This window comes from Pecten maximus, chromosome 6, assembly GCF_902652985.1.
Source record: "Pecten maximus chromosome 6, xPecMax1.1, whole genome shotgun sequence".
In the NCBI taxonomy this organism is placed as follows: domain Eukaryota; kingdom Metazoa; phylum Mollusca; class Bivalvia; order Pectinida; family Pectinidae; genus Pecten; species Pecten maximus.
The window spans coordinates 16,244,510-16,265,287 of NC_047020.1; the positions used below are offsets into that span (position 1 = coordinate 16,244,510).

Consider the following 20,778-nt stretch of genomic DNA (forward strand, 5'->3'; position numbering starts at 1 on the left):
TTCAACAAATAGGTATTTTATGATAGCATCGGAAAGCATTTTATAAAATGAAACTGATTGGATAATTTAAATAGATGGAATTAATTTTTGAGGAATCGGTGTCCAAGCAATGAAAAAGACAAATAAAGTCCTTTCAGAGAACTGCAAGTGGACGACACTATCATTTTTCAATTTAAATTTTATTTGCCAGTTCGTTTAATGGACAAAAAATGATTAAATACCATTTTTTTTTAAGTGAAGCACATCAGCCTATCATGATCTTCCTTTCTACTAATTAAATTCGAATTAGGAATTGTTCACAAAAGCAAAATTTACATAGTGATGTGTAAAAATCCTATGTCGGGCCGTAAAATTACTACAAGAATTGTCAGAAGACAGCATAGATCGCCGAGTGGGTCAAATTTCATAATTATCTTTCAAGAGTAGGTCAAAGTTCACGTTCAAGGTAAGCAGGTCAGAAAATTTAATACCAATAGTATAAGTATTGACATGTGGCGCTATTTTATAAAAAAACACACACACACACACACACCCACACACACACACACACACACACACACACAACTTTAACCTAGCTGTCTACGGACGACGTCGGGGTATAGTTACAGCTCCCCTGAACTTTGTCCCGGCGAGCTAATAAATAACCACACCACAGATTCCTTACCTTATGCTTATCTAACCTGAAAAGGGGCGAAATAAGATGTTTTTAAGGAACATACTGTGCTAGACGATGATCGACAGGAGAGGTGTGTATGAGTACATGAAAATAGCCTCTCCTTTAGACTGTGGTGTGCCTCCTACGTTTGCACTTTACTGATACCATATGTCTAGGGAGATATGTGTCGATTTTCGACCAAAAAATGCTAAATAAATCATGCAGTTATTTGAAAAACAAATCAAATCAAAATTCGATGTTCAAGTAAACTCCATTGATAATTTCAAAACGATTAAAAGTTATTTGATTATCTCCCTTGCATCATAATGATTTTAACACTGACAGTACAAATCTTACATATTGGAGTCGTTCCCGGGGTACCGGTATCGGAATGCTTAGTTACCAAACTCTCCATGGTTCTGTCTTTCTAACACGTTTTGACCTTAGCCCGGTTGGGTTTCTGCTGGCCCCCAGATGTTAAGATTCCTGGCCAATATCTTAACCTTGTGTGTCCGAGTTAGAAGAAACTCGGGTTTTCTACTGGACATATTTCGGTAGAAATATCTTATAATGGTATTTGGGAAATTCGAACTACATATAATTTGACCATGGCTAAGAGATCCCGGATTCTGCACAGGTGGAGTTACCTCCCCTCTGGCATGAAATCCTGTGTTTAAGAGAGGACAAGGCAGCTGTGTAACATATACTGTAAGAGTTGAAATGTTCGCGGCGTGGAAATATTCGCTTATTTCGCGATCATTAAATATCCGCGAAAATATCCACATGCGAATATAATAACACGTGAAAATATTGGCACGCGAATATTTCCACCCCATAAACTAAATGCACTGATTTTACCCATGTCTTCTGTGATGTGTAACGTTGTCTTGGTCGGTCATTTGTCCGAGACTTGGCTATACTATTTGAGTAATGAGTAAAATGATAGTTTTTCATCTATTTTGATATTGATTGATCATTTAACTTTCTTCATTTCATGATAATTACGATCGCTTCTACGTTACTGTACATATCAATCGCAAAGCTGGTCGGCCATTTTGTAGCTATAGGCCCCGAAACAGCACACATTTCATTTGTGACAAGCTTGCTTGTATTAAAGAGATTAATGTTGAGCATCCGCGTGGTTATACGTTTTATTTGAATCAAAAACTATCGATATTAAACTGTAATGAATGGTCCGTTTAATATATTGAAAATTCGAAAGGGCTGCTGCAGAAATAGGTCTATATATGTTTGTAAAATTAGGTAAGAACATCAATATGTCTTCTTTTAAATTGCCAGGTCGTATTTGATTACTACCAAACTTATTTGATATCTGCAAAATTAACTATCGCTAATTGAGACACCTCTGGTTGTTTTGACTAGGCATGAATGTTTATCACGTCACTCGGCATGACCGGACGTCAAATCCTTTCAACTTGACCGCAAGTGACGCCTCGGGGGAGGTTTACAGGTTCAAATTTGATTGGAAATAATTAAGAGGTGTTCAGTCGCAATTAAATATTATGCATACTTAGTTAACACTGCATTCAACAATACACGGATGATTTCTTAATTTACCACACAGTACGAGTACTGATAACGCATGTTATTTATACATTTTCGGGACCTAAAGTTGCAATCAAGTGTCTCGTAATACCCCCATCACACTAGGTCACGTTCCCACTACGTCCAACCACGTCCTGGAAAAAATTGAAGAACGCAATGCGAACGCAGAAAGAACTTGTACAACGTAGTAAAGACTCAATAGAGACCGATAAGGACGTGTTATGGTCTTCATGGACCTGGAGGACGTGAACAAACTTTGAGCATGTTAAAAAAAAGCGTAGCGAGGACGTGGTCCAATCGGGACGTAGTAAGAACGTAACAGGGACGCAGTACCAGCGGTATTGACGTGGTAATGACGTAACCAAAACCCAATGAGAACTTCATTGACGCAGTGGAAGCGTAGCGCTGATGGAAAGGATTGTATTACGTTCTCATTGCGTTGTCAGTGCGTTCTTGCTACGTCAATGTAGTTCTTATTGCGACCTCTCTACGCTTGTACAATGACCAAGGTACGCCAATACCACGTTGTTGATGACCACGTTAGGTTTCCAGTACGTTCTTACGGTGCTCATTAAGTTTACGTCACGTCTGTCACAGGTTACCACCACGTCAAAACCACGTCCAGAGGATCGGCTGTATAAATACTCATTTCAAGTTTAATTCATTATCACTTTCGTTCAAACTACAAAAGAAGATGGTTACAAGTTATCAAGAACTTCTTATGCATCTTGCTCTGATTCAAGGACAACAGGTTTTTATTGATGCACAGGCCGCACTTTTGATGCTGCGAAGAAGGCGAAGAAGGAATAAAAGACAACCTAGGCTTTTTTGGTACCACCACCACCACCTGTCTTGGACTGTCCGGATTTTCTCGGCGGCATATTGTGAATATTGCAGGGGAATGGAAAAAAGAAACAAGTCAAGTTGTATTTATAGGGAACGGGCAAACGCAGAGAGAACGTAGTAATTACGTAATGCACGCGTAGAAAGATCTTTTTGGACGTAGTAAGAGCGTATTAAGAACACACAGAGCGTGGTGCACGCGCGAACATGCGCGAGATAAGGTCTTAGTGGAAACGTGTAGGACGTAGTAAGAACCCAGCAAGGACGTAATGAGGGCGTAATATGAATGTGACAACTGCAAAATTCTCCATTTTTGCCACGACCCCGCTGCGTTTCTCGAAATTTTAAGGACGCAGTGCGGTCTTCGTGGTCTTTGTCTTAGTGTGATGGGGGCATTAGTGGTGTATTTTCAATGTAAAAGACTGAATCAACGCTAAAATATCTTATATATATATTAGTGTTTTTTCTGCCACACAGACGTAATGCAATGATCACACTTACAACCAATTAACCTAAGCGTATCTCTTGATAAAAGTTTGGTATATTTGCTGGACCGATCGTCGAGAACTTATAATCTTACTTTATGTACATGGCCAATGACATCGCTGCGCGAAAAAATATATTTTCATTATGACTGACAGCGCGAAAATATCCACAACGCGAACAGTTTGGAGGCTGACTAAGCGAAAATTTCAACGCGCGAAAATATCCACTTTTACAGTATCTCATAAAAGATATAAGACGTCTTATTTAATATCTAAGATACGTCATAAAGATATGATTTTTACATATCTTATAAAAGTATAAGATATAATGTATAATATATAAGATATCGCATAAGTTTAAAAGATATCACGCTTAACATTTTTTTTTAATATCTTATTTATCACAGGAGATATCGAATATAATTTGGTCAATTACGGGATCAGCAATGCCCAAAGGAGATATCGAAAGCGATATAAATCCACTCGTGTGGAAGTATACCCGCTGAAATATCTTACAATTTTTTGAATAAGTCCTGGTGCCCACTCGTTTGAGGTAATCTAGTACTTGACCAATCTATAATTTTATATTGAAATACATTAAGTAATGAACTCGCAAGAGCGTCGACAATAAAACCCCTATAAATTGTAACGATGGCATTGCCCTTTTCTTTGGCACTCTGAAACATAAACTAATGAAAGGTATTCTAACATGTGAGGAATGTATCAAGTTTTGATCAAACTCCATTAAAAAGGGAAGTCGCTGGGGCGCTAACAACTATTTTCTATACAATGTATATAGTATCAGTGACCTTGTCGTTGACCTTAACACCCTGAAACACTATCTCGACTGAGGTTCTATCAAACTTGACCATCAATGAAGTTTGATTTGAATCCGTTTAAAACTGAAGTCACACTAGTGCTAATAATTATTTTCTATAAATGGTAAGAGTCCTTGTCGCCCTTAAACACAAGCTGGTGTGAAGTTTAATCATATTTGACCAAAGTATGAGTTTAATTGAAATCGTTTAAAAACGAAGTTGCCAGAACGCCAACAAAAGGCGAATATATCTATAACGTACACAGGTACGTACGAACGGAACCTATATCTTTTCTCGACTTGGTCGCGAGGGGATAATAAATGACAATTTGGCTTGCCGGAGAATTTGTTAGTCTACGCGTACTTGAACCCGAACTCAGGATAGGTAATATAAAATATAACACTATTGTTGGTATAGGTAAGTATACAGAGTCGGCAAAAGTCACAAAAGACAGTCAAGTGTCATGTAATATAAGTAAGTAACAATCATAGTTGCACTGAAAGTAATTTTATTCAAGCTTATGAAAAAAAACGTTCGTTTCATGAACAAGATAAACCAAATCCATGTAGCACCAAACATTAAGATAATCAATTGAGACATATTAACTCCAGAACGAACTTTATGAAGTCTGGAACAGAAAAATAAATAAAAAAAATACAAAAAAGAAAGAAACAATCTATTCCAAAACTGATCTAGATCGATTTGATTCGCCATTTACTTGTATGAGAGAAAGATACATTGTATTGCACATATTACAAACGATTTGTAAATCTGATATGAAAATAGTTATCACTTGCATAACAATTATACAAAATGGGTTCCGACAAATATAACCGAAGTCATGAACCGTTTGATGCTTTCAAACGCAGTGAGACAGTTAAGACCTGGCACAAGATCATTATTTCTTCTCCTGAGCCGGGAATACCAGTACATTAGCTTATGCTATGTTGGACCATTTTCACGAAGACAAACAAACAAAAATGATTGACTAAATTCTCCAAATGTAAATAACAAAACGTAAAATACATAATACTTAACCGAGTTTACAACAATATATGGACAAATATATATATATTGTTTTTCTGGCAAGCTTCAAATCAAACTGACTGGACAACATGTAAAGCAGGACAAACAGAAGAGGTAACACTTGTTTCTGAAACGGTAACTCTTGTTTCTGAAACGGTAACTCTTATTTCTGAAACACTGCATATAATTAATCATGTAAGTACTTCTATTTAGGCATGTTACAATGCCAGTAGAAATAGTGTCTCTTTGAAATATGCCCCGAGTTCTAGATCATTGTCTTCACAAAACACATACACAGTTTCTAATCCAAACTAATGACTTCACACTATCTCATACTTAAAAACCGTTCAATATGTAGCTTCCCTTCGCTTTTCACTTCCGGTTTAAGTTCACTTTCACTTCTTGGACGCGATGCTATGTTCGTACGATCGTTCCGGAATTTGAAATGTCGTTTGTCGTGTGGTTTTGCGAGAACTGGGCAGTTGGGGTGATTTTGTCGGAGATGGTGGTAGTAAGTTTCCGCCTCGTCCGTGGAGAAGCCACATTCCTCACAGACGTACATCTTGTTTCGGCGTTGTTTATACTGATACTCGTACTCAGGTGTTGTGAACTTTCCGACAATGTGACTCGAGGGAACAGCGCTGAGTGAACGACTTATCGCAGTGTATACACTTGTAGGGTTTCACTCCTGAAAATAAGGCAACAAAAACGAGATGAAAATCTGAGCGAATCTTGAAAACACATTTGTCACAAAAAATGAATTTAAATGTTTCGGAAAAGCAAGCATATCATTTGGATCAGGAAACAGGCGTCAGAATATCAGATAATCAATGTGAAAGAAAATACCATTGAGATATATCGAAGGTCACTATGACACTCATTACTTAGTAAAACGATTTTTCTTTTACCTCTTAAAATGAACTTTTACATCATTCGCCCACATCGACATGACCTGTTGTACTTTTATTGTATTTTTCTGGAGTTAACTCCCTTAACAGTTTAACATAATCAGACTCTTTTGGAAAGGAGACAACTTAGTTGCAGTCGCATACACCCTTAATAATCGTGTGATATATATCATACCTGTGTGTATCCTGGTGTGTCGCTTCAGATCAAATGTGTCGTTGAAGCCTTTTCCACAGAATGTACAAAGGTACCTTTTGACATCACTATGACATTTAAGATGGCGGTTCAGTAGTCTCTGTAACTTGAACTCCTTCCCACAAACCTTGCAGCGACAGGAGCCATTTAATACTGTCGGTATATCTGGAAAGTTAATTATGTAACATAAATTATTACCCATAATTACTAGTTTAATATGAAAATTTTAATGAACTGACTACCATCGAAACTAATGTTAAAACTGAGTGAAAACAAAATCGAATTTGTTAATATTCAATTAAATATTACTTTTTATCAGGAATCACGTGACACTATTTAAGCCAATTAGAAAGCGTGAAATTATGATTTTATAATAAACTTATTCATTGAAAGAGTTTAATTTTTTATGGCGTACCGTTACACTTCAATTAGATGTATATTAAAGGATGAAATCGGGTGACATTCAGGAGCTAAAATTAAATGTTTGTTGCTAGGATGGCGACTGACAAGGGGTTGAGAAGTGAACAGCTGGCGGACTTAGTACTTATTGACGTTAGGTACACAACATTCAATTGAAGTAATATCATGCGAGAGTATCTCCTCCGATAGAGACCGTGTAAGTGTGTCACTTCAGGCGAGCAGTCATGTTTATACAGGACAAATACAATATTGACCTTATGCATCTGAGAACGGTGTAATCTACTAAACAACGGCAGATGGTGTCATTCCTTGCAGGAAACGTCAAGGTGAACTCGAAATTTAAAAAACACAAACTATTCATCTCTTCTTTGAACAAAAGTCATATTGGAAATTGTTGAACTGTTAAATAATTACTTGAGTAAGTTCGCTTCATTGATAAGTAGTAATAGAGACACGGTGTTCGATGGCTATTTTAGGCTCTACAACGCTACTGATTGATACACTTACTGTTATACATATATACATATGTATATACGATCGGAACATTTAATAAAGCACGCGCGCTTGACACGTTCCTATGACCCAGAATGAATTTTCACTCTGGGTCATAGAACGTGTCAAGCCCGTGTGGAAGATATCCATGCTGACGGGTGATTTGATCAAAAAAGTCGTCCAATGAGATCAGAAGTCTGCACTTGTATTTTGAGCCGTTATTTCGACTTACCTTGATGGGTGTTAGTGATGTCGGCAGGTTTGGGAGTTATAAACGACGGATTCTTGATACCGTTTCCACCATTGACAAATTCGATGTTTTGTAAACCATGTCGCCTCTGGGAAAATAGATATATATATATATATGTAGTTGATGAAATTAATCAATATATTTGATATAATTAAAATTTCGAATGATACTTTTTTCCCCGATTAATAATTTAGAAGTCCGCGAAAACAAAGCATAACTTAGTTGCGAACTTAAAAAAACTTCCTCCATTAGTCATAGACATGCATTAACAGACTTTTGATAAAAGTATATAGTAATTACAATAAATAATTACTTAAAATGAGGTGTCAGGTCCCGCGAATAGCATATATTTTTACCGGGTATCAAATAACTCGTACTTTACCGAGATTATTACAGAGATATCTTATACCTTATCGTTACCAATGTATTGCTCCGAGATTACCACACCGATATATTGGTCATTGTATCACAAGATAGCAGGACTTTTGATATACATATCGCGAGTCTTGGTAATTACCTGTATCATTTTCAAAAAAGACGAATCAGAGAAATCTGAATGCGGCTCCTCATTTTCGTCGGTCTTGCTATCTCGAGAGTTTGAGTCATTTGCTGTCCCCTCTTGGCGAACGTTTCCATTGGCAGCGTAGATCTGGACATGACTGGAGCAGTCTTCATTGTTAGATTTATCTCCCCATGTTGTTACTTGATCAACGCAAACAGATGCTAGTTGTTGCAGGGAGTTATAGGGAAGGCTGTGTTCTGACTTGAATCTTTTCCCAGTGCCAAACAACGGTGTCGGTGGTCTTTTCACTGGCAGAGTTGAGTATTCATTCCGAGAATCCATCTTCTGATATGTAAATGGAGAAGTTGAAAATATTGTCTTTGTTTCTGCCACAGTACATCGCTGCTGTGCTGGGTATCTAGGTTTAAAAACGTGCATATTTGATTGTTTTGAGGGGTCAAAATTGTCTTTCAACACTTCTTGAATCGGACTTTGGCGCATTTCTAATGCCAGAGGATGTTGTCTCGGAGTATGTAAATGGGAAACTGCTGCAAGTGCTGGTGACACGACAGATTCTCGTGGAGGAACAGGAGACACTTGGTGGTAATTTTGGACTAGGTACTGTTGTCTTTGGTGCGCTAGTGAGCTGTTCAACACGGGTGGTGTAAGACCACATGTCCGACCAGACTCGATTATAGAGGGCGTTAGGGGTCGTGGTTGTAAAGGAGTACTCGTCACTGATGGTGAAATTATGGCTGGGAACACTGGATCACCAATGCGTATTGGTGTCTTTGGAGCTTGAGCTTCTCTGACCTCCACAGGACTCGTGCATCTCGTAACAATATCCGGTGTAGCAGTACACCTTGTCTGCGGCGAGAACACAACCGGATGTGATGGTAACTTTGGAGAGTTCATCATATCTTGCACAACAACAGGGGAACTAAATTTCTTTGCATCAAACACGTGATGCAAGGGATTCCAAATTTTTGGCTTTGATGTGGCGGTATTTTGTTTATCTTGCGAATGGTCCTTTGAATGTTTCACTTTTTCGGAATGCGAGCCATTAGATTCATCATTGTTCAAAAGACTGTTAGCCAACATTTGACAACGATGTTCAGCCTTCTTCATTTGAAGTTTTACCGGAAGTTTCACTTGCGTCACTTCCTGTGAAGTTCGACTTGAATCAACATTCTCTTTTTCTTGTGGTAACACAAGAGGAAGACGGAGCGTCATGGGAGGATTTGAGTCGACTTCGTGGAAAGAGGACACGTGTCCGATGTTTGTACCTGAATTGTGATGAACTTGTCCAAGTGGTTTCCTTGGTGACGTATTTCGTGTAGTTTTATTTTTCTCAGATGAGACTAGTGCGTTGATTGAATGTGATAAGTGATTAGCTGTCCTAAGCGGCTTCTTTGGTGAATGACTCTGTTGGTTCGACTGCTGCAAAGTACTGTTCGTGAATGAGTTATGTTTAATAGATCTGGGCGACTGTCTCGCTAACAATTTTTTGTTGAAACTTGAGAACGGTTGAGATTGTCCAAGAGATTGTCTGGCAAAACCTTCACTAGACGATGATCGAGACACAGACGAAACATTTAGATACGGAATAACAGGAGAACCCTTGGGATTGTGTGAAGATGCGCATGCCATTTGCTTTGGCGAACAATTGATTCCAATTTCGGATGAACATAAAGGTGTATGTGGAAGTTTGACACCATATTCATCATCAGATTTAGAGGGTAAATGCATGTTCGAGGTAGAATCAGGATGGGCTTGTATACTCGAGAGACACACTCCGAGGGCAAGCGAGGCAAAAGGGGGTAATATCTGTTGGGATTTATTCGAACCGGAAGTGGACGAAGGCTCCGGTGACTTGAGCACAGAATCATCAGCACTCGTGCACGAGTCCATGTCTTGGCATACATCCGATGTGTCCGACACGGAGGAAAGTAAACTATCGTCAGGCTGGGACGAAGAAAATGAAGAGGATGAAGATTCCTCTTCGTTCATATCTACATATCGGATACTCTTGGTACAGCTGCCCTCACCCTTCGCACTGACTACAATTCGAGAATGTCCGAGTGACGCACAATTCGTTTCATTGGCTGGTGTACCGGAATTTATCGATGTAATCCGAGACGTCTTTGTAACAATGTCAGGCGCACTATCAGTTGTCTGCGATACTAACTTCGTGTCTATCATGGTCTTCATTTGTTCTGAAAATATCAAACACACATACATTTTAGTTATATGGCTGTTTGAGTGTTAGAGTGTTAGAAAATGTGGTAAGATTACCATAAGGTTACCAATCAACACAAGTTATAGTCACAAACCTACAGTAATTAACTTCCTACAGGTATCGCCTGATGTTTAACAAAGGATATATAAATGTGTAGATGTGTTCTGTCATTGTAAAAGAGCTAATACTTCCACCTCAAATGTTTACGACAGGGGCCACATCAATAATAATTCGAATGTATTGTCAAAATTTACTTTTTAATCTTTGGTGGTGTTATAATGAATTACGCGTAGATACATCGACCTATTTCTCCCTCATCCATGGCATTCTATTACAAGTCGACTAATCACTGGAATGGCTAATGAATTTTGGAACTGTTGCTTGATGGCTCGTGCTAAGTAACACCAGGCCTCTATATAAGATACAGATAAGCACGCGCTGATGTACCAGGTGAACTGATATTCCTCGCCGTTGAATTACCATCATACATCAAACGTTTTATTAGCTTCTTTTTCTTCGTTTTTCGCCGAGAAATGAATTAATTCGACGACCTAAAGCAGATTTTGTCTCACTTCGTAGATGTTCCCAATACATTTTGACATATTTCACGCGCTTCAAGGCCGAGGAACATGAGAACGTGCTCGGAGCTGATTAGGGTATCGACACCAACTGCCAATCTCGAATAGCAGCACGCGATGAGTTAAGGCAATGCATACAGTCGAGTTTTCAAAACAAATATATTACTTGTTCAAAAATTAAAGAAGGTCGATATGACATTTTTTTTTACATTCTTTATCTGTAGCAGTATATAAATAACTCTCTCAACTTGAGTGTGTTAAATGTTAAATACAAATCTTTATGTGGAACTTTACAAATGCATCAACCATCCGGAAATATTCAGTGTTAAAATTCTTTCCATTCAAATTTCCATATCAAATACGTTAAAATTTCAATATCTGCATGTCAATTCAAAAAATCACTGCAATAAAGAATGCCAGGCTCAAAGTGTAAAATGTCGTTATAATGTGTATCTGAGTTACCGTTTACAACCAAATTTTTGATTTTCACATTCCTTTTCCGGTTTCAAACAAAAAACTTGACATTTTGATTTTAATGCAGCTATACAAAGTATGCCGATCTCGCTCGTAATTCAACTGAAATTATTTTGAATTTCGTTTTATTTCCGTGACAAATTACACTTCAAATTTTTTAAACCAATAATGCACTTTGATTCAAACTGCCGTTAATAACGGCAAGGCTGACATGCGTGGTCCGTGTCAGGCTAGTCAGTACCGACAATTGTGTCCATTCATACTCGGTCCGAACTCTCGCGCTACGTCCATTGATAAATTTAGTGTTTTCCATTGATAAAATATCCCGTTTTAGGTCAAACATAGGGCAAAGCGAAATTCTCCAGATTCCGTTACGTTTGAAAAGTGTTTAAATCAAGGCACAAAGGGGCGCGAGCCGATGGAGCCCCTACCTGTGTGGGACGGATTCCAAGACGACAGGTGCGCTCTACAGGTAGTTTAAATACCGTCTTAGTCTACAACCTGTCCTTTTTGTGGACAGGTAGCCGGTTCAAGGCCGGGATGACAGTAAGATTATAGAGGGGATGGAAAAACTACCTGTATCTTCCGGTCGTCTCGGTGCTATTGTTGTACGACATGGTCCGAGGGCAATCAACCGAGAAAATCACACCGTAGTTACTCGCTTAAAAGTTGATCAACTTTGTTAACCTATTTTCTAATAAACTTTGTGACTAACATTGCGTCTGACATCACGGATTTTGGCGTAATTTAAAATAACTGATTACTAGAGTCGAGGCATTGATATTTCCGTGTATTTCAGTTCTATATAATACACTACATGTACAGTACACCATACTGATGAGCTGAACAGTGATAAAGAAGTTGTGTGGGAGATAATGGAGGGAAACTTCCTGTACTAACTGTCTCGAGGTCGATCAGAACATCATTATACTAGTATTACTTAACATTTGATAACCAGTCGAAATGGTTACTGTTTAGTTAGTTACTGGTTTACCGCCTACATGACTCCTATACTAGGTCTACATCACTATAGTGAGTGTTCTGTCTGCTTTAGTTACTGGTTTACCGCCTACATGACTCCTATACTAGGTCTACATCACTATAGTGAGTGCTCTGTCGGCCTTAGTTACTGGTTTACCGCCTACATGACTCCTCCTATACTAAGTCTACATCACTATAGTCAGTGTTCTGTCGGCCTTAGTTACTGGTTTACCGCCTACATGACTCCTCCTATACTAAGTCTACATCACTATAGTGAGTGTTCTGTCGGCCTTAGTTACTGGTTTACCGCCTACATGACTCCTCCTATACTAGGTCTACATCACTATAGTGAGTGTTCTGTCGGCCTTAGTTACTGGTTTACCGCCTACATGACTCCTCCTATACTAAGTCTACATCACTATAGTGAGTGTTCTGTCTGCTTTAGTTACTGGTTTACCGCCTACATGACTCCTCCTATACTAAGTCTACATCACTATAGTTAGTGTTCTGTAAAAAAGATAGGTATTCAGGATCCTACTTTATTTACTGATTTATTCAATACTAATAACACAGGTGAACATGTAAGTCAGTCTCCTAAATAGTTTACCTGGGCGCTAATTATGTGAACTATGGATGTAAGTACCGTATGTGTTTAATTTGGCGGGAAGTTTTATCGGAGGTGTTCGGTGATTTATATAGACATTTAACAGATGTTGTCTTCATCTCCTCCTCAACCTTATTCAGATAGAGATATCATGACTACACCACAACCAACAATTACCTTATAGAATGTCTGTGTCAATGTCTTCTTTATAGCCGATTGGATTTGTTAACTTTCTACTTATTTTGAAATGAAAAGTTCTTTGGAATTAATTAATCATAGTCATAATAATTTATAAACCACTTAATTCAAATTAAACAAATTTCAATATGCTTGTGAGTGATTTATGTTTCAAACAGTATTAAATGGTTGTTGATTCCGTGATTTTAAATTCATTTTTAGCTTGATCAATTTCATTATGGTAGAGTGATGTACTCTTTTATCAGATGGTGATTTTTGTTTTATTCGTTTTTCATATAAGTTGTTAACGTACAACAAATAACAACAGCATCTTTTATCGGTACCTGACAACACCGTTACAAAGAATGAAGCATATCGATTTTTATATTTATTTACCAATAACTCGGTACTCTTAACTTTCAGGTTTTTTTTTAAACATTTACAAAGTATCCTACTTCCAGACAAAGAAAAACCGTTGGAGAAAAACTGTTTAAAAGTTCAAGATTGAACTTCAACAATTTTGTACGTAACACCTGTCGCGTCCGTTTTCCGGCTGACAATTAGAATGGGTTACTTCCTGTTATTTCACATTTAAATGCTGACCGAGGCCCTTGACGGGCCCGCACACCCCGGAATCTCGGAGACGTGCCCCGAGTACTGATAGAGCTACAACAACTTACTTATGCAGACTGGATATTTCTCTACCTTTAATTAAAAGTGTCCCTGCTGGGAGACGGTGACATAATTGGAGCGGTATCGTTACAATTATACAATGAAAACATTAAATTCCGTTAGCAGAACATACACGGCAAAGTTACTTTTGAAGTTTTTTTCCGGAAACGGAAAAAAGACAACAGCGAACTTCGTATTTGAAATCACTACATTCCTTTCCATGAAATTGGTGTCTATTGAAATAAAATGCTTGAGTGGGAAATCCCCTGTTCTAGCCTACTATTGAATGGTTATAGATAAAAATAAATACATTTTAGACCACCGTCTTGAAGATTTTACAAAATTTCTGTTGTCTTATCATACTCACGTGAAGAGCTATCCAATGTCTTCAAGACTATATATATTAGCCAACAAGTCTACCAAATTACCCCTATATACATCGTCTACACAAACACGGAAATGCGGGCCGTACAACTTTCACCTATAACATGTGAATGAGCTGTTTTAACCTCAACCCGAAATCCGTCATATCTTTTTGCTCAAAAACGTATTATACCACCCGGCGTCAATAGCTCTTAGGCATATGATTTAGATATCTTAATTGCCGGTGAAACTTCAAAGCCGGCCGACAAAGGCGAGTTTACCGCTTGCTAATGCACAAACTTATTCATCGTATGTTTTTATGAAAGAGATAGAAAGTTTTTCGCCTCGAGCTATTAAAACATACGGGAGATTCCGACTTAATGTGTTTTTAATCCGCTAGAGGGCAGCATATCCTTTACTCCTGACGGATTAATTGTCTTCGTTACAGATACGATATACTACATTAATTTTTCACTGTAATATCGATAATACCTTTTATGTAAGCAATTACCTCATCATACAAATAAAAATTAGTTTTTTCCCCTGAAGGAGCTCGAAGGCACGTGACTTAACAGCGCGTGACTAGGAGGAAAATGTTTGTCTAATAAAGAGTATCTTGATTTTTAAAATCGATTACACAGCCTTCTGAGAGAAATGACGACAAAGCCGATCAAAAAGATTTGGAATAAGATATCAATATTTAGAAACCGTTGTCATCGATATAAAAAAAGATATGGAATAAGATATCAATATTTAGAAACCGTTGTCATCGATATAAAAAAGATATGGAATAAGATATCAATATTTAGTAACCGTTGTCATCGATATAAAAATGCAGGTACATGTTTAAGTTAAGACGAGTTTCGTCTTTTCTTTCATTGTCTTCTTCAATTTATATACAGATACAATTTAAGTCTACAATTTAATAAATATTTTTTTCTTCGCTTTCTCTTTCCCTACTTGCAGCATTTCCTATTTCTGTCTATTTGTCACTCTAAATTATTTGCTGTTTTGACAAACAAATAAAAGGTTTATAATTTGTACCGGTTATTTTTTGTATTTTTACTAAAATGAAATGTTTATTTTTTTTTAAATATGCTCGATTTACATGTTACATCACGATTCAAATGAAATTCATTGTAACTCGATCTTTAAAACAGATTTTCATGTTGACGTCTCTGGTTGAATTTACTTCCCTGGTAAACAAATCCAATTAACCGCCTCATCTATAAAAATGATGTCACGTTAAATTCCCCTTTACATGTAAACGTATGGAATACGTGTTACCAATTCAAAGATCTGTATAATACATAGTATCAGTGATGTCAGCTACCAACAGAGACGCGTCACGTTAAATACATGAAAAAACATCTCATTGAATATACGGAACGTTGAAAAATTTAGTCTCTCTTTTATTTTGACGTTAAAAGACCAGTCGAAATTTACATAGAACTGATTTCTGCCTGTCATTTTCGCGCCAATTTGATATCAATTTAGCGACCTCTTACCCCTTTACCACATTAAAACTCCTGGAGTGCTACCTCGTAACACCACCATGCAACAAAGCTTTTGTTACGACACAAAATGGCCCACGAAATGTTAATTTAATGTTACGCAATTCTTCTTATTGAAAAGGGAAAATTCGCGGAAAAAATAAATAGAGAAGAAAGACCATTTTGTGTCGATTCGACTGACCTTTATCGAGCCCGAGGCTACTGTTGGTTTTTCTTTCCACGAAAGAACGATGGCTATCTGATCTAGACTCGAATGAAAGTTTAACAATTAATGATCAACGAAGCGTGTCGACATAGCGGGAGAGAGATGGTGGATACCGCTAGGCTACCGTTAGCAGGTTATCCATTAGCTACGTTGACAGGTACCCGGTCAGCGACTGATTTCCCGATAGATAGTAATATTATGGTGATGGTACATATTGACATAACGCGTGTGTCTATAAAAATATTGCTGGTTTTCACTCTTTCATCATCATTGTTAAAATAAATATTGATTTTCATGAGTAATTATCTGTCGTCGTAGCGCATGTGTCGAATTTTCGTGAACGTTACAACGTCTTTGTCAAATAATAATTATTGTTCAACGGTGAGCTCCGTCTATCTGCCAGTCTGATAGCTATCTTCATTTAAACTTCAAACGAATTTAAGGGGGGAAAGTAACGAGTTTTCCGATTATAATATCGATTGTTCTTAAACAGTGAATCGTGTAATTTATATCAAATAAAAATGATACAACAGTTCTGCTCTAGACGTTTTTTTTAAGATCGAAGAAATTATTTAAAGGAAATATGTCAGATCGCGACCAGTTAGACCTGCATTATGATTGTTTGCCGACATGCCATATACACCTCAATCTTAAATAATAAAAGGTGACATGTTTCCACTAATCCAATTTAACGCTGACACAAATCTGGTTTGCAAAATGTCCACCGAAATCCGCTCAGAAACTTTCATAAGAAAGGTCCTTGAATTTCTCTACAGAACATGAATGATATAGACACAATGAAGCATCTCGTGCTCTAGACTGATAAATTCCACAGTTCTTTATACAGCTAAGCCATGTACATATATTATCTCAAGATCGACAAAACAAATCCCCAAGTTTTATCTTAAATAATTCCTGAAACTTTGTGAGAGCTCTATGGAATCAACACTGAGGGAGGGTGCCTATCTGGGGGCTATGTCCCCGGGAAACAGCTGTAATCACTGCCGAACACCTATTCAGGTACTAGACGATATAGTAGATTAGTACGGTAAACTTGGTCTGTTTATATTTTGTTTGGTCAGAGCTTATCTTAATTCAACAAAGTCTCGGCTTTATTTACGATACATCAAATCGTGCATACATGTTGGCAGGGATGTGGTTTACACACTTTCAGTATATGAAATGAACACCATTTGATGGGTAGGATGGTTGATATAAGATTCAATTCAAATTTGTTGATTTAATTGTCACGTGTAAAAGGTACAAATATTACTAAATAAGTCGGCTTATCCACAATTACATCAGTCTACTGTTGTACTTTTCGAGACACCCACCCTTACATCAAGTCTACTATTAGACTACGAGACACTCGCTCTTCCCCTGTCCTCTCACCCACCCTTACATCCAGTATACTATTAGACTACGAGACACTCGCTCTTCCCCTGTCCTCTCACCCACCCTTGCATCCAGTCTACTATTAGACTACGAGACACTCGCTCTTCCCCTGTCCTATCACCCACCCTTACATCCAGTATACTATTAGACTACGAGACACTCGCTCTTCCCCTGTCCTCTCACCCACCCTTACCTCCAGTCTACTATTAGACTATGAGACACTCGCTCTTCCCCTGTCCTCTCACCCACCCTTACATTAAGTCTACCATAGACTTTTGAGACACACACCCTTACATCCAGTCTACTATAGACTTTTGAGACACACACCCTTACAGTCTACTATAGACTTTTGAGACACACACCCTTACATCCAGTCTACTATAGACTTTTGAGACACACCCCCTTACAGTCTACTATAGACTTTTGAGATACTCACTCTTCCCTTATCGTACGAGACTGTAAAAGCATTACATACATACGTATACATATTTATAAATTAAGATACATTTATCCCTGGACGGGTGAATAAATATCTCTTTATTTCCAGCAATCGTATATCTCGAATTTGTCCAGACTAAATTGACCGCCCCACCGCGTTCCGAGTTATATAGGATCACCATTACTATAATAACACTCTACAAAGTATACACCCGCCCTCCTCCCCCACCCCTGGACTTTTATTATAGGTATATTTGTACAGGTAGACGTTGATTAGGGTCTAATAATCATAACGTATGTTATATACAATACCTGGATACAGGTAGTCAGTGATTACAAGTTAATTACCTATAATATAGTAGTTTATACCTATCTATTACTAATTTATTACGGTCGTAAATACCTGTCACAACTCTTGAATCATTACTAAGATTTAACAACTTCACAGCAGAAGGTATGTCCCCCGCGGTTTCTTTTTAACTGGCTCGCCCTAGGGTGGCTCTCCGAAATCGTTACACCTGTTCTCCGAAAAGATTTACAACAAACGACCTCGCGTGTATTGCCAAGGTCTCCTACACCTGTTGTATGTTCAATACCACGCCATATGTTCAGCCTCTCGGCACTTAGCCTAAATCACACTACCCTTTGATTACAGGTAAAATTAGTGGTCGGGCAAATATCATTTGAGGTTAGCATCAGAGTCAACACACTTTAAATAAATGTGTCATTTATATTTCATAAGAAATCATTGCACACATTTTAAAGTTTGTTCAAGCACGGGCTTTTAAAGTCCCAGCAGCTGTCTTACGGAAACAAAAGAAGGTAACCAGTTGGTAAAACTGCAGTGTAAAACAATACCTATTCTTTAACGTCCCGATATGAATTATTCAAGATATTTCATCGGCGTGTTATCAACAATGGCATCTTTACCGCTCTTATATTTTAATATTCATATCCGATCGGTTTGTTTCCCGCTCAATACCTCATTTATGTATCGATCGGCTAAATAGCATATGCACAGGAATAATTAAGGTACATTTTACGAAAAACATGTATAATTATAAACGGTTATTTCTTCGCGGAAGATATAATTTACTTGCGGTAGGAATCATTTTGAACTATTCAAATTTTCTCCCATTACAATGTTTAAAACGTTCTCAATTTTCAGAGTAATGGCCAAATAGGATGTTGAACACAGATTCAATCAAACACTTAATTTACGTTATAAAGCCATATGTGTATCGATAAATGTTTCCTGTTGGGTAGCTTTATTATATTGTCTGTATTTTAACAAATGTGATGATGTATGAGGAGGTCGAGGGAAATCTTTTTTTAAATTGGTAAAAAGACAATGAAAGAGAAATAGTCTGAATGATTGCAGTAGAAACATTTTAACTCCGTTTGTTGTTGTCATTACCAAATAACTCCATCTGTTGACACGATATTTGTCCGATCAAATAAGGTGTTATTTTTACATGTGGGTGTAATAATTTCACGTGTGCATGCTAAAATTCCCTTTACACCAAACGAGTCCCTTTTTAACACCAGTACCTGTCTAATCAGACCAAGGGTGTTAGCTGGCGACTGACGAGTTCTCCTTTGGGAGCCAGTTTACCAGTAGACAGGTAGACGATCGACGATATTAATTAGGGGCTCTGCCCAGGTAAGGCAATTGTTCTTTAAAGAAACGGGAATGTGTTAGTCACGTGACTCTCACCTAATCGGAAAGCCGATTGTGTCCCTAACGGTTTTTTACCTCGACCTAACACCTCGTTTTATACAACTGTGACCACAAAGCTGGATCGTAGGATCTCGGGCGGATTATTGTGACGTAATCCCATGGTCCCTAACATATGTAAAGAGACAAATTACCACTAAATAGAGCAGGTGCCCCGGAATAGGAAATACAAACACATGGAACCTAACCAAGAAACCCAAGTGGGAAATCAACTAGACAGACATACACAATAGGGTTATTTTGACAAATGCTTATACAAACATTCTAAAACATTAATTATTACTTTTTTTAAATCACACTAATATATATTAACGTTAGCCCTCGCAAGGACATATTCCTTTTTCTTATATACTATATATATATATTTCACTGGATGTATTTACTATTCACGATAATAATACCTATTCGATTTGTATTAAACATTATGTTCAATTAAAATATATTCAATTATACCCTCTCATTTTCCTTCAATACTTCTCCCATACACTACATTATGACAGACGACACATGCCGTTATAGCTTGTGATTTAGGCGGTTTATCTAAAGTGTTGATTGATTTTTTGACTCTGCAGCCCCCTAAAAATCGATGACACAGCTGTCAAATGTGTACCGTACGCGCACGTGTGCATCAAATATCCACATGTCACCAACCCAACCACCGTAACACAGGGACTACAAGTGTGTAACAATCATTTATAAATTATCACACAAACATTGTAGTCACAAATCAAATGCAAAGAGAAAATATACTTCACGTTTAGTAAATATGAATTTGGGGAATATCAAAAATGTGAATGTATTAATGAGCACCGCTACAACGTCCACGGAATATTGATTCTGTATCCGCATCGGCGGGAGACTGAACAGCCGCTTTATCGACCAGACCATACATCTCAGGACATTTGAAAACGTGAACAATAGGTCAAGAAGATATATAAATATATTATTCATATCATTGAAAACGTTTACAATATCCACTCGTATGTATAATAAACACAGCGTGTATATTGTAGGTGTAAACATTTGGGGTCAGCTTTCCACTCGACTGCCTCACCGTATAGACACCTTCACTTACCTGTACAAATGTCATCGATGTTTTCTTTGTTGTTTTCTTGCAATACTTCTTCAATTTCAGTGTCTTCATATAGTGTGTAATTCTCGTCTCCAGCTCGACGGACTAGGAATGTCCTGGGCATCTTGACCGTGTTATGACCACTGACTACCAGTTCACGTCTTGTCTCT

General features: G+C 37.7%; 1 protein-coding gene across 1 annotated transcript; it reads right to left on the reverse strand.

Annotated features, from left to right (window-relative positions):
- Window positions 1–4,857: 4,857 nt before the first annotated feature.
- LOC117329099 lies at window positions 4,858–20,778 on the reverse strand. Its single transcript, XM_033886828.1, is given in 6 exon segments — window positions 4,858–5,991; window positions 5,993–6,081; window positions 6,477–6,659; window positions 7,639–7,744; window positions 8,174–10,374; window positions 20,612–20,778. Coding segments are annotated over 6 exon segments (2,973 nt in total). The 5' UTR covers window positions 20,733–20,778; the 3' UTR covers window positions 4,858–5,718.